Here is a 15,571-nt window from a genome sequence, read left to right on the forward strand (position 1 = left end):
TTTTTTAATTCAATTTGAAATGGATATCGCTTCGACAGGTAATATCAATATGTGATTTCGGGATTTGTTTGTAACAAATTGAAAGATTAACTTGACCGAATAGTGTGATGGAAAAATCGTTACTGCCACAAATGTTACCGAAGCAGATAAAATATAAATCCCACCCAACTGGAGGATTACCTCACAGTGGTGCACAAATTTGCCAACCTCAAAGCAAACTAATCAACTATCCCGAAAACCACCGACGCCATCCCGCAGCAACCAACCAAAGTCAGAATATGTACCTCTGCTCTTCCATAACCCCCCCTACACCACACAAAAGCACACACTCACAAAAACTACGTACAGTGTATATCGATGACGGCATCGGTCGAGTGGTTGCCATGCTTGTTGGATGCAACACACGTGTAAACGCCAGCGTCGTTCCTCTCCATCACGGTGTTTACGATCAGCGAGCTCCCATTCACAATATTGGCCGCGTTGCGCCACCAGCTGAATTCCGGTTCCGGATAGGCTCGGGAAGAGCACACAATCCGCGGGGGAATTTTGCCCTCCTCCACCGAGATGACCGGACTCGATAGCGATGTGTTCTCCGGAGGATCTGCAATGAGAGTAGATGTGAAAACAGAACTCCCCTCTTCCTTCGCTAGACCATTCATCAAAGCAAGTGGTGATTAATTACATTCTACGCCGAAATACGTCGTGCTGCGAACTCCAGGGCCTGCTGTGTTATTAGATGAGACGCACGAATAGTTTGAGCTATCACGAATGCGATCTAGTATGCCGTCCGGCCAGGTAGACATGTTGAAATGCTAAAATTAGACAACCAATGATTTACAAGAACAATCAACAACCGAAATAGAAAGAAAGAAAGCAATCTCATCCTCACCAGCACCGAGTAAGCACTCTCGAAATCTCCCGTAGCCGGCTCCGCAGGTAGATAGCTGCTAGTAATGTAGTACCTCTCATCCGAATCCTCAATTCCTACTCCATCCTTGAACCAGGAAATCGTACACGACGGGACACATTCCACCCGGCAGGCCAGAGAAATGTTCGAGGTCGAATACAATGCTCCGGTGTATGGATGCAGCTTTTGCACAAACGCCGGTGGAGCATGCACTTCTAAATGCACCACTGCGGCGTTTCCTTCGCCGCCTTCATTGTAAGCAAAACACGTAAACGTCGTTCTCGAATCCAACCCCACCGGATCCACTGTCCACGAAGGAGTTACCACGTCCTTGGCTGGTTTGTCACCTCTCAGCCATCGAAATCTGGTGGCTACCGGGTTTCCACGGTCTTCCACCGAGCAGTTGAAAGTGACGCTTCTCCTCTTGATGCCAATATACGGGAAATGTGTTATTGTTGCATTTCCCGGCTCGTAGTAGATATCCAGCGAATTCTCTTCACTGATGTCGCCCCATCCACCATCATTGAAACCTTGGCAGGAATAGTTTCCAATGAATTCCCGACCCACATTCTGCAGCAACATCTTGGTCGGGTCCACCTCGCACAGATTCTCGTCACCCAAACTGCTCCCATCTTCGTCATTGTTGCACTCGGGCAGCTCTTTCAGGAACTCACCGTCCAAAAACCAACGCACCCTGGTCAGCAGCAGCGGATTGCCGTCCATTATGTTGCACAGCAGTGTGATGTTGGCTTGGTCGTTTTCGATCACCGGTGTTTCCGGGTCCATGTTCAGCACCACCGTTGGTTTATCTGCGAAGGGATTGGTTTGTTATTGTTTGTTGTTTGTGTGTGTTTTGAATTTGATATGGTAGGTAATTGATTAATTGTTTTTTTCCTTGATTTGTTTTCCGTCGATCTAGTTTTTCGTGCTGAACACCAATGCTACCGACGCAAGGGAGGCACAGTTCCCACGCCAACTCATGAACCGGGGACCAACGGCTTTACTTCCCTTCCGAAGGAAGGCGTGACCAGAGATGCTATGCCTCAGAACATCCCGGCGGCGCCGATTGGGATTGAACCCAGGCCTGCTGGGGTGATAGGTTGTCACGCTTACCGCTACACCACCGGCGCCGCTTAGTTGTTCAATTCAAATCGAAGCCAATTTCTTCAAATGTTCTGCTGTGGATTTCTAATGGCTTTAGGTTCTAAAAATTGGTGCCATTTGTGCAGGTATGTAGAAATTGTCGTTTGCAGGATATGCAATTGTGAAAGCTACTGATAGAAAAAAGTTTTCGGTTCCTATACTGTTCATAATAGCATATCAGTCATATCTTTGCTTGACCTCCAATACATATTCTTATATAGCCATTCCATAGCAAAACGATATAATGGTTCTCAGAATTCCGTATCAATTGGCAATTTTGTTTCTTATCGAAAAATATTAGACCCGTATTTTTATTATTTTCTCATTCGGGTGACCATTTTCCTGTTAGGGTGGTCAAAAAAATCGATTTTTTCTATTTTTTCCAAAAATGGCATTTAAAAAAAATCATAACTTTTGAACTATTGAACCGATTTGAATGATCAAAATATCAAATGAAACGTAAAAAATATATATATAAATATTTAAAAATTGGAGTTTTGTATAGAAGAACTTTGATTGTATTTGTTTTTTATGGTTTTCATGGTTTGTAGACAATGGGCGTAACACGTTATTTTTTTTTAATTTAGGCTTTTATACACAACATATCAAAAAATCAGCGATGTATTTGTCTTCGTTTTTGAGTTACACGATTTTTTGAAATTATCATGTTTAGAAATTTCGCTAATTACTCCAATACGACTAGATTACCCTGAGTGTCCATTGGTACATAGCTGACATAGTCACATAATCCAAATCAATTTTCTGCTTCTGCTTTTATAGTCTTGTTTATTCAAAGTGAATACTTCACCAAGTAAATAGCTACCTAGACAGAGCACATGCTAAAATCATACGGAAAACTTGGTAGGTAAGGTGTTCGTTCGTAGGTACAATGCATGGTGGTATATTTTACCCTCCGTTACTCGCGCTGTTGTACTTTGTACAACACACATGAGTTTTCAATTGCCATTTTGTTGCTGAGTTACCAATCGATCTGAAACCAACGAGTATTTCTCAAAAAACTTGTTTTGATCTAAACAAGCTAACCTTTGATTACAGTAAACACCTAAAAATGCGGATAGTAGGGAAAATGTAAATGGAAACCGCGTATACTGTATCCATTCTACGTGGGATTTGACTTAATTAATTACAACATGGAATATATCGAGATCCTGACCAGATAGAAAGTGACTGTCTCTAAAAAAAATGTTCAGGAGATCATAGCCTTGTCGCTGGCGGACAGTAGTTCAGAATTTTCTCACTACGTAGCGTTAGTATACACGTGAAATTCTCGCATGTGGCTTGTTTCGAGATCCTGACCAGATAGAAAGGTACTGTCTTTAACAAAGTTTTTCAGGAGGTCAAAGCCTATTGCTTGGTGCTCAATAGTTCAGAGTTTTCTCACTACGCGACGTTAGTATACACGTGAAATTATCATATAAAATATCTCGAGTTCCCAACCAGATAGAAATGTACTGTCTTGGGCATAGTTGTTCAGGAGGTCAAGGCTTTTTCGCAGATGGACAGTAGCTCAAAGTTTTCTCAATTTGCGGCGCTACTATGCATGTGAAACTCTTGCATATAAAATATCTCTAGATCATGACCAGATAGAAAGTAAATGTATTCGGCAAAGTTTTTCAGGAAGTTAAGATCTTTTTGTTGGGTGACAATAGTTCATAATTTTCTCACTATGCGGTGCTAGTATACACGTGCCTTTCTCGCATATTCAATAGTTCGAGATCTTGATCAGCTAGAAAGTTACTGTCTTCGGCAAAGTTGTTTAGGGGGTCAAGACTTTTTGGATGGTAAACAGTAGTTAAGAATTTTATCACCACGTGGCGTTAGTATAAATGTACACTTCTCGCATATGCTATTTTATATGCGAGAATTTCACATGTATACTAGCACCCTGAAGTGAGAAAATTCTGAATAACTGTTCACCAGCCAAAATACCTTGACCTCCTGAACAACATTGTCGTAGACAGTAACTTTATATCTGATCAGGATCTCGAGATATATTAAATGCGAGCAGTGTACATGTATACTAACGCCACGTGGTGAGAAAATTCTTCACTACTGGTTACCAGCCAAAAAGGCTTTGACCTCCTGAACAAATTTGTCCAAGACAGTAACTTTCTATCTGGTCAGGATCTCGAAACAAGTCACATGCAAGAATTTCACGTGTATTCTAGCGCTACGTAGTGAGAAAATTTTGAACTAGTGTCCACTAGCGAAATCTATCTGATCAGAATCTCGAGATATTTTACATGTGAGAATTTCGCGTGTACACAAACGCCAGGCAGTGTGAAAATTCTGAACTATTGTACACCAAGCAATGGGCAATGACCTCATGAACAACTTTTTTCTAAGACAGTAATTTTCGACCTGTTCAGAATCTCGACCTTAGCATATAGGAGAATTGTACATGTTTACTAGCGCCACGTGGTGAGAAAATTCTGGGCTACTGTCCACCAGCCAAAAAGTCTTGACCCCTTGAACAAGTTTGCCGAAAACAGTAACTATTTATCTGCTCAGGATCTCGAGCTATTGTATATGCGAGAATTGTATGTGTATATACTAGCACCAAGTATTCAGCAAAAAGGCTATGATCTCCTGAACAGCTTTGTCTAAGACAGTAACTTTCTATCTGGTCAGGATTTCGAGATATTTTGTATGAGAAATTCATGTGTATACTAGAACTACTAAATTTTGAACTATTATGCACCAAGAAATAGGCTTTGATCTCACCAAAAACTTTGTCGACAACAGTAACTTTCTATCTGCTCAGGATTTTGAGCTATTGTATATGCGAAAATTGCACGTATATACTAGCGCCACGTAGTAATAATTTTCTGAACTACTCCACCAACGAAAAGGCCTTGACCTTCTGAACAATTTTGCCCAAGCCAGTAACTTGCTATCTGGTAAGGATCTCGAGATATTTAATATGAGAATTTCACGTGCATACTAACGCCGCGTATTGAGAAAATTTTGAACTATTATGCACCAAGAAATAGGCTTTGATCTAATCGAAAACTTTGTCGACGACAGTAACTTTCTATCTGGTCATGATCTCGAGATATATCACATGCGATAATTTCACATGTATTCTAGCGCTGCGTAGTGAGAAAATTATGGACTACTCTTCACCAGCAAAAAGGTTATGATCTCTAGAACAGCTTTACCCAAGACAGTAACATTCTAGCTGGTCAGGATCTCGAGATTTTCCATGTTGTAACCAATTAAGTCAAATCCCACATAGAACGTACATCGTTTACGCGGTTTCCATTCACATTTTCTCTATTCTCCCCATTTTTTGGGGGTTAACTGTCATAAAAGTTTAACTTGTTTAGTTAAAAACAAGTTTTTTAAGGAATACCCGTTGGTTTCATATCGATTGGTAGCTCGGCTGCAAAATGGCAATGAAAAACTCACACTGTTGTACAAAGTACAACGCGCGAGTACTCGTGTTACAAAAGTTGGCGCGAGTAATGGAGGGTTAAGGATGAACTTAGAAGTGAAATAATCAGTAGGGAAACAAAAGCTCTGTTAATCAAAATATATTCTGTGCAGCCAGTGTTTTATAAACGATGAATTTTAAGTGCTCTTGTTGTTGTTTGTGGGTTTCAAATGCTATAAAGAGGAATCTTACCCAAGCTATTCAAGTTCATGCGGTGAAGAAAAAACTGAAATTAGATAGCAGTTCCTTCATATGCAGAAATTGTACACAAACTGTATAAACCCGCACCCGAAGAGCCCATCGCTGAACCATCCGGAGCTCCTGCTGTCAACAGCCAAGGTGAATATTGTTTTTAAAAATGTATTTATATTGGTAGCCATGAGTCAAACGAGCATGACGTCACATTATAGCATTCTGAAAACTTTGTAACGTCAGGTTCGAATGTAGTGTAGTGTTTACAGTAATGTCAAATATGTTTTTTTAACTTCACTTTCAGTCACTAGAAGCACCCAGTTTACAATCGATCAGAAGTACTGATAGTGTGCCTACTACAAACGAAGATGAAATCATTCAGCAACTCAAGGAAAAGTTTCTAGAAACTCATGATAATAATGAGAAGTATCGCATTCTCACGACTTTACCTAGAAGCTGGTCAGCATATAAAATAACGAAGGAATTCGGTGTTTCTCAATATATGGCGGATCGGACCAAAACACTACGGGAGGACAAGGGGATAATGACGACACCAGGAAGAAATCTGAGCAGGTCGTCATTAGCAGAAGAAACTTTATCACTCGTGCGTGATTTCTATACCATAAAATGTTGATGGTAAGGTTTATATACAACGAAGATTAGTATTGTGTAAATTGCAAGAAGTTTATGCCATTTTCAAGGATCAATATCCCGCAACTAAAATAGGGTTTTCAATGTTTGCAAGTAACTGCCCTAAGCATTGTATTCTGGCAAGAACGAGTGGCACACATACTGTTTGTGTGTGGGTGTGTTTACCACCAAAATGTTAAATTATTTTTTAAAACTCTTCAAGATAGAAAGTCACTTCCAACTGATGTGAAATCATACCATGACTCTTTTTTTTTTTTAATTCTTTGCACCAACCCCACAGAACAGTGTTGGTTAAAAATATGTGAACATTGCCCAGGTATACAAAATTTGACTTCATAAATGGTTACTATCCTGACCGATGAAAATGTGGAATCCTTAAAATTTAAACAATGGCTTCAAGCTGACCGTTGTATCATGGTTTTAGTGGAGTTGGAAACTCAAGAGTTTCATGTGACATGTTTTTGGAAAAGTTATCCGATTTATCCCCACATAATTTCATAGCTGAACAAGAAGGTAAATACTTGAAATATGTCAAAAGTAACTTGAAAGTAACGGAATGTATAATAATGTGATTGTGATTTGTGATCATCACATTTGAAATGTGATTTTTCTGAAAACTTTTCATTTGTTGTACAAGACGCTGTACAAGGATTTCATTGGGGAAACGCACAGTGCACTATACATCCATCCACCAAAGATTTAATGTTTACTAGTTTCAATGCAATCGCGGAGTTTACCAAGCACAACCATGTTTCAGTTCGATTATTCGTAGTTAAATGTATAAATTTCATCAAGAGTAAGATACCCAGCCTTAAGAAATTCACTTTTTCTCAGATGGGTCAGGCAGTCAGTACAAAAATAAGATGACAGTTTTTAATTTGTGCCATTTGAAAAAGAATTTTGGTAAAGATACGGAGTGGAACTTTTTCGCCACAAGCCACGGTAAAGGTCCATGTGATGCTTTGGTAGGAGTTTTTGAAACGAAATGCTGCTAAAGCAAGTTTGCAGGGGCATTTCATTACAACTGCTAAAGAGCTTTATACATGGGCAATTTCTAAAATCGATTCAAAAATGCACTATGGCTTTTTTTCAGACGCAGATCATAAAGCGATGGAAAGCAAACTTAAAACTCGTTATAATCGTGTCAAACAAATTTCCGGAACACAGTCATATTATAGTTTTAGGCCAGAAAATGAAAATTATATTATTGTGAAACGATTCTCGTTCTCAGAAGAAAAACATTCTGTGACACTTTGAAAGTATCTTTAAGCATGTTTTATGTCTACAAAAAAAAAAAAAAAAATTAATGAATTTTATTTCAAACCAGCCATGTATTATTATTATTTATCTTTATTAGGGACTAATAGGGAGGCTTTCAGCCTTGGGCTGGTTCACCTCCACTAAACCAGCCATGTGCATAGTTGGAAACCATAAGATTGTCTTATCAAAGCATTGATTCTAGTCCAAATATGGACTAGATATGGAGTTCCAAACAGTCCGTGAAAGATGTACTACCCAAATTTAATATAAATATATTCTTTTTGAATTCCTTTGCTATGAATCACTGTAGTAATTATTATTTACACATAACGCAAAAGCAATCAATAAATTTGATTCAAGTTTCTATGAATGTCATGGTAGTCTAGGATCAGAAATTGAAATAAGTAAGTAATGTAACCATGTTACATACGATATATATCAATGGAGACGCAGGGTAATCTAGTCGTATTGGAGTAATTAGCGAAATTTCTAAACATGATAATTTCAAAAAATCGTAGCTCAAAAACGAAGACAAATACATCGCTGATTTTTTATATGTTGTGTAGAAAAGCCTAAATAAAAAAAATATATATATAAAAACGTGTTACGCCCATTGTCTACAAACCATGAAAACCATAAAAAACAAATACAATCAAAGCTCTTCTATACACAACACCAATTTTCAAAAAAAAATATTTTTTCTGAAAAGTATTTTTAATAACCTTTCATTTGATATTTTGATCATTCAAATCGGTTCAATGGTTCAAACGTTAAAAAGAAAAAAAATCGATTTTTTGGACCACCCTAACAGGAAAATGGTCACCCTAATGAGAAAATAAAAAAATAAGGGACTAATATTTTTCGATAAGGAACAAAACTGCCAATTGTTACGAAATTCTGAGAACCATTATATCGTTTTGCTATGGAATGGCTGTATACGTACTGGCAACACTGAACAATGTTGACGCTTGATACGACTTTTCACTTCGAACTGTTTTTTTTTTTTTTGATTTTTTCTAATGAACATTGAAGTGAATTTAAAGCTTTCTGTGATTCCAATTCCCTAATCGAAGATGGAAAGCAGTGAAAGAAGCCAAAGGCTTCCACGAAAATAAAATGCTACATTTTAACAGCTTTGCTGTTCGTTACGCCGCATACTAAAAGCCAATTCAGCTGTTGGATACTGTTTCGACCCCGTTAAAGGGGTCAATTTTATACCACAGCATTGCGTCCAGAAAACGACATGGTCATTTTTCTATAATCTATCGTGGTGTCATAATGAAAATATGTCTCATATGGCACATCAATGGAGTAAGATACGCAATATTCAACCAAATGACAGTTTGTACGAATTCCGGCTACTTTTCGCTGAAACAATTTGACACCATATTATGAACACACACCATAATTTGCCCCTAATATGAAACTGAAACAAAGAAGTTATACATACACAAAACATCAACATTGATTTCGTTGTCGGACAGATCCTTCCCGATGGAGTTGGCCAGCTCGCACTTGTAGGCTCCGATGTCGTGCCGGGTCGCATGCTTGATGATGAGGCCAATATTCTCCGGGTTGCCCCCGTCGTGCCGGGTGCTGTCGAGTTTGATCTCCTGATCATTTCGGAACCACTTGACACTTTCAAGCGAGGCCGGATTTGCCTCATAGTCGCACTTGAGAAGGAAATCCCGCGTTTCGTTGACTGTGATATTTTCTGCACCCACTCGAACCACTGGCGGATCTGCTCCCGGGCCAATAAACAACCAGCAAATGGCAACCGAACACAACGAATGTATCGAGGTTTAATGCCCAGTTTAGCGCGAAAGACAAATGAGACAGATACGGATACAGTGTGTTTATGTGAGAAAGGATGAGTAAAACAAATGCACACGCAGTATTTGGGTTAGTAGTATCGGGACATGGAAGGGAAGGACATAATCCACCGCGGGTATAAATCATGTCATCGCGTGGGGCGATTTAATACCTACCGCCTGGCTATTGGCTGGCACCGTAGGGTGGGTTTTATGCGGTGAGAGTGAATGATGGGACTATATGAGATAGGATGTGTGCTCAGTAGACTGGTTCAAAACGTATTATTAGCAGTGACAGACAAGATCGAGAAGAACCAGTCTAATGATTCAAGAGTCAGTGAGAAGTGTCACTATATTGGAACTGGATACTCACACATGACCTCGAGCGGGAGGGTGTCATGCAGTGGCCGATCGCCGTCGTCACGCATCACAATGTTGTCCGCCTCGCAGCGCACCGATGCACCGTTTTCGAAACGGGTTGCAGTGAAAATCAACTTACTGATGGTCTCGAATGTGCCGTCGTTTTGTAAGTTCTGCCGGGAATACCGAGAAATAGAAAGGAAGAAGAATTGCGGTTAGCTTATTTCTAGGGCAAAATCACACATCGTTTGGCAGGTTTGGGATCGTCCCAAAAACGGACAAACCATTCCTCTCATCTTCAACCGACGAACGATGCTTGGGAATAGAGCGACGGCTTGGTATCAATCAAAGTCAAATCAATTCTAAATTTAGGGGAAGTCGTGGTGTGGAATTCCGCTCACCGAATGGATTCGCCAACCAAACAAGATCAATGTCGAGAATATTGACGAAAAAGTCCTGTCGTTTGTGAAAAATGTCTGTGCATGTTGGAACCTAGTTCGTTAGAGCCATCAGCGATGATTAATTGACATTGGATCATACTTTCATTTCCCATCGATACATTTGGTCCGTGGTGGATTGCAATGTTGCTAGTTGGCGCATGGCATCCGGAACCATGAGGTGGTAAATGAAGGTAAGAACTGTGCTCTGTTTCAGAATTTCAATCATCTTTCATAAGCATTAATACACATGACTAGCATAACGCTAAAAGTTGGTATTCAAATTCATTTTATTCAAATTTACTTAGCTTGTTAGCTATTAGCTTAGCTAATAAACTTGTTATTGAAAAGACCACGGTTCATGCAATGGTCACCATCATCGCAATGATTTGTTTTGTCATATGCTGCACACTGGAAACCAGGCGCATGATATTCAAGGTGTAGGTCATTGGCCGTTTGGGTCATCAGGCCGAATTTATAGACGTAAAAGATTGAACTTAGTATCTGTTGGAACATGTAACGTTGAGATTTTTAAAAATATAATTATTTTTATGATGATCATGAAGAGCTTTGAGTGGGTTGGTTTATTTCCCTTAAATTCCGTTATAATTGCTTATCTTTTGACAGATACGCGTATTTCGTCTACTACTTGCAGACTTCATCAGTGCCAAGTACTCAACACGGTAACCAACCCACTCAAAGCTCTTCATAAAGGGATTCCGTTAAGAGGTTCGACAAATTAAAAGGATGATTATGCAGTTTAAAAAATATCAAAATTCTCTAAACTCTTAGAAATGTAAATTAGGATTTCAATCTTAATCCTGATTTTAAGATCACAAAATTGGATATTTTTCTAAATTCGGCTACTCAGATAAATTTAAAGATTATGGACGTTCAGTTCAAAGCAAATTGACGTTCATCATCCGATAAGGTTGATACAACAGCGGTAGAAAATCTGATGTAAGGTGTGAAACGTAAAGTCCGACAGTTCGTATTTAGAAAATCGAAAGCATAATCAAAAAAATTTGCTGTATTTTGTAATCATTGAACTTCAAAAAGAAATAAAATTTGATCATTTCTATAATAACATAATAAGTGTGCACTTTATCATGATTGACCGATTTTTGACCGTTCCACCCTGTATGATAAAGCCCAAATGGTTATTTAGAAATTCAGGTGTCTAAAACAAAGACAACTTTTGAAGACTTTGATCGCTGAAAAAAATTATGCCACAGAGCACTTGCTTTGTCTCTATCAAGTAAATAAATGGCTCAAACGTATTTGGCTTAATACTTAATTCAAATGTAAATCGCTAGACCGGGAATACCAACAAAAATCCAGGAAGAAAAATCCAAAAATCGCTAATTGGCATGCGTATTTAAACATTATGTGGATGGTTTTCTATATCAGGGGTTTTTTTTCGGGAAAATAACTGGAAAATCTGGAATTTTGTTTTCCTTCACTAAGCCAACATCCTATTTATCTATATACATCATACACTGACACCTAATAGGCTTCTTAATCTACCATATCTCGATATTTTGCTAATTCTATACTCGATGGGCAGCCATGTTTTGGGAAATTTTCAAATGAACCTTAATGCTTTTAAAAAGGCTAAATTAATCGAACCCTGCTTCCGGGTGAATTGCTTAACAGGTTTACTTCTCTGTACTTGTTTTAAAGATTGAGGGCGACGGGCAATATCAATAAAAATGTAATGCTCGCTAGCTTCTTCTTAGAAGTTTCTAAGGAAAATTTCTTTGAAAAGCTTCTTAAAAGATACTACCGATTATATAGCTTTAAACAATAGCCCACCTCTTCTCTACTATATCTAAAAAGTTCGAGAAATAAACCAGAATCAAGGTTTAACTCACTAAGTGTTTTCAAATATTAAGGAAGTTTTTAGGATTTTTAAGATTTATTAAATTAAGATACACGAAGATAATTTTGAAAACAAATCCCAAGGACCATCAACAATCAAAGGAATATTCCAAGTGATATGTGAATTGCAAAGGTTTTTCAGAGAGAATGTTAGAATGGTCTGCAGAGAATTCCTAGAGCATTACGGGGAAAATATGAAGTGAATGCTATATATGATCCAAAGACTATATGAATTCTGATGCTTCAGAGGCAAACCAGCTTTTAGGCTGAAAACCTCTTAAATAAAAAAAATAAAAGTTTTAGGAACTCCTGGAATGTTTATAAATAAATTACAAAGAAAATGTTGATCTAAATAGAATGGAAATTGAAAAGATCTAAATATTCATCACAATACATCAAGATCCTTTGAATTGATATCAAATGAATCTTGAAGATTTAACCCTTAACCGCCTTTGATCGTCTTTTTGCGGGGTTAAGAGCTGCAGCAAAAATAATCAAATTTTTCAACAAATGTTGTATCAGTGTTCACTCGGCTGTCGACAGAAGCAGACCACTCTCAATGTGTGTCACGCGATCGTCTGTTTACTCTAGTAGTTCTTTCAGTCGATGCGTCGTCGACTTTGGAAAGCAACCGTTTCGTGATGAGGTTATGAGTGATGACCATGTTTTGCGTCCATTACTACAATGGAAGCACTATGACCCTTGTTGGCGAATCTGCCATACCACTGGAAGCGGCTCCCGTTCTAGTAGAGGAGGCTTATTGGATAGCGAAAGATAAAATGTTTATTGTGGTGTACCTTTTGACTACAGTTTTAAGATGTAATGTATAGGGGCTTCCCTTAGCTCAGTCGGTAAAGGCGCAGCTACAAAGCAAGACCATGATGGAGGCGGCTGGGTTCGATTCCCGGTCCGGTCTAGGAATTTTTCGGGTTGGAAAATTTCTCGACTTCCCTGGGCATAGAATTATGATTGGACTTGCCACACAATCATATCAATGCAAAAATGATACAGGCAACGAAAGCTCTCAATTAATAACTGTGGAAGTGCATCTAGAACACTAAGTTGAGAGCACGCAATAAGCTAATATGCGATATGCAATAAGCTTGAAATGCAAAGAAGAAGAAGAAGAAGAAGAAGAAGAAGTATAGTGAACCAGAATCCTCGGCTCTGTAAAGTTAATTCGGTTGAGCCTTATCAAATAAATTAATAATAATAAAAAAAAACAAATTTTGTAATAATGGTCGAAAAGATATACCGTGCGGGACCGAAATCCGTACACCCTGTTGAATTTGTTTATTTATATGCATCATAACAATGTAAATATTACACATGAATGCATATTCCTGTTCATTCATGCATTAGTTTGATGTTTATATCAACAATTAGGCAGTATGTCATGCAATTAAAATAAGAAAAATAAAAACCTTGTCACGGGTCGGTCATTTCTGTCAATCGGTTGCGTTCTCAACGATTTTCTAAGAAAAATTTACTTCCAGTTGTTAAGCGTATTTAAGTGATTTTTGCAAGTAGTAAGTGTTTATTGTTTTATATCTCAATTCTTAGCAATGGATCATTCATATCTTCTTCTTCTTCTTCTTCGCATTTCAAGCTTATTGCATATCGCATATTAGCTTATTGCGTGCTCTCAACTTAGTGTTCTAGATGCACTTCCACAGTTATTAATTGAGAGCTTTCGATGCCTGTACCATTTTTGCATTGGTATAATTGTGTGGCAAGTCCAATCATACTTCTATGCCCAGGGAAGTCGAGAAATTTTCCAACCCGAAAAATTCCTAGACCGGACCGGGAATCGAACCCAGCCACCTCCATCATGGTCTTGCTTTGTAGCTGCGCCTTTACCGACTGAGCTAAGGGAAGCCCCTATACATTACATCTTAAAACTGTAGGATCATTCATATGGTATTTATTTATCAAAATTAGCACTGTACGGATTTCGATCCATATATAACAGCTGATTCTAAATCCGTACACTTGTGCATTAACAATGACGATTTTACTTTATCCAATATTTTTCAGCAGATCATGGAAGCTAAATACACGCCAGGGGATTTGGAGAAGACTGTGGCAATGATGCGTGTGGGGAAATCTTTTGCCGTTCCATTTACCACCATAAGAGATGCCGCATTGAATCGCTACTCTCTTATTTTATTCGTATTGAAAATGTTATATTATTAATATCTTTTAATGAAGAGCGTCAAGAACCAGCCGAAAAGGAAAACAACGCAGCTCCTCTACAGGATATCACCAACACGCATATATAAATTGGAGAGAGCAGACAGAAATGGGCAAGAGAGCATTCCCAGCAGTAGCCACCAGTGATGAATGGCCGGAAATGTACATGAAACCAGCGGGAGAAAATTGATTAAGAGAACGCAAATAAACAAAGGATTGAAGAACGATAAAAGAAAAAGGTTGAGCGAGAGAGATATTTGGAAGCAAGAAAGCATTATAACTTGAAAAAGCAATGGCAACAATGGAGAAGAACCAGAAGAAAGCTACGGAAAAGAAGCAACGAAAGATCTGCATTTTTATGATTATTACTCTCTTGACCAGTGGTGGCACGAGTACTGGAGTTTAACGTTTTTTCCTTCACATTTGATACTTTGCGCGATGACCATAGAGGAGACGCACAAACACAAACTGGCAAGCGGAAAAAATGTCATGACATTTCTAAACTGTTTTCTGCAGGCGATAGAACATCGAACGCGGCGCGTGAGACTTAAATTTATGTCATGTAGAATTTTGCTGATTTCTGGCTAATTATAGCATTTATTTGATGTTTATTGCATGGAATTATAAAATAAGAACGAATACAAACCACTCATAAGCTTAGATGTTACAATTATGCGTAAATAAGGGAGTTCATAAATTACTGTCACACGCAAGCTTGCAGCTATAATGTAATTTCAATAAACTGTTTGGAAAATAATGGGCTACGACATTTTTCCTATTCTCTATCTCCGTCGTTTGTTTGTAATGTAGAAATATACGACCGCCCGTATGCAGGCTGTTTTGTTTTGCTCTGGAGGATGGTTTTGCAAAAAATGTACTGTTGCCACCTCTGCTCTTGACGTTTGAAATTAAATTAAGTTATAGTCGTAAACTTACCAATTTTATTTAAAAAATAAATAATCCTTGTTGTCAGTTCATTGTCTTTTTTGTTGGTTTCTAAGATGGTTGTATTTTTTTTTTCACTTATCCATAAAAATTACATGAGATTTTCGACATGATCGAAGTGCATCCTCTTGGATGTAATATTAAAATTATTTTTTTGCTGTGCACCCGAGTTCCAAAGTATGGCACATCTTGCACGTTATCACATGTCAAATTTCAAAGACCTCAAAGTTGTGATCGGAGGTTAACTCCAGTAAGAATATTTAACCCAAAGCACTGATATAGAATAAAATAAGGAAGAAATTAATCCTTAAACATGATATCAGTTAGCATAAAA

At 38.2% G+C, this 15,571-nt stretch overlaps 1 protein-coding gene across 7 annotated transcripts in view; it reads right to left on the bottom strand.

Moving 5' to 3' along the window:
• The window catches only part of nrm (neuromusculin), a 214,271-nt gene that overhangs the window by 36,983 nt on the left and 161,717 nt on the right, over positions 1–15,571 (bottom strand). For all 7 annotated transcript variants that reach the window (XM_065230855.1, XM_065230853.1, XM_065230851.1 and 4 more), the window contains exons 8-12: positions 9,795–9,954; positions 9,061–9,351; positions 890–1,716; positions 683–812; positions 347–601 (exon numbers count right to left, since the gene is read on the bottom strand). In XM_065230855.1, the coding sequence (XP_065086927.1) occupies positions 347–601; positions 683–812; positions 890–1,716; positions 9,061–9,351; positions 9,795–9,954 (1,663 nt within the window). The remainder of the gene's footprint in view (positions 1–346; positions 602–682; positions 813–889; positions 1,717–9,060; positions 9,352–9,794; positions 9,955–15,571) is intronic.

Source organism: Ochlerotatus camptorhynchus, unplaced genomic scaffold, assembly GCF_037179485.1.
Source record: "Ochlerotatus camptorhynchus isolate MF236.1 unplaced genomic scaffold, CSIRO-AGI_Acam_v1.1 ptg000334l, whole genome shotgun sequence".
Taxonomy (NCBI): domain Eukaryota; kingdom Metazoa; phylum Arthropoda; class Insecta; order Diptera; family Culicidae; genus Ochlerotatus; species Ochlerotatus camptorhynchus.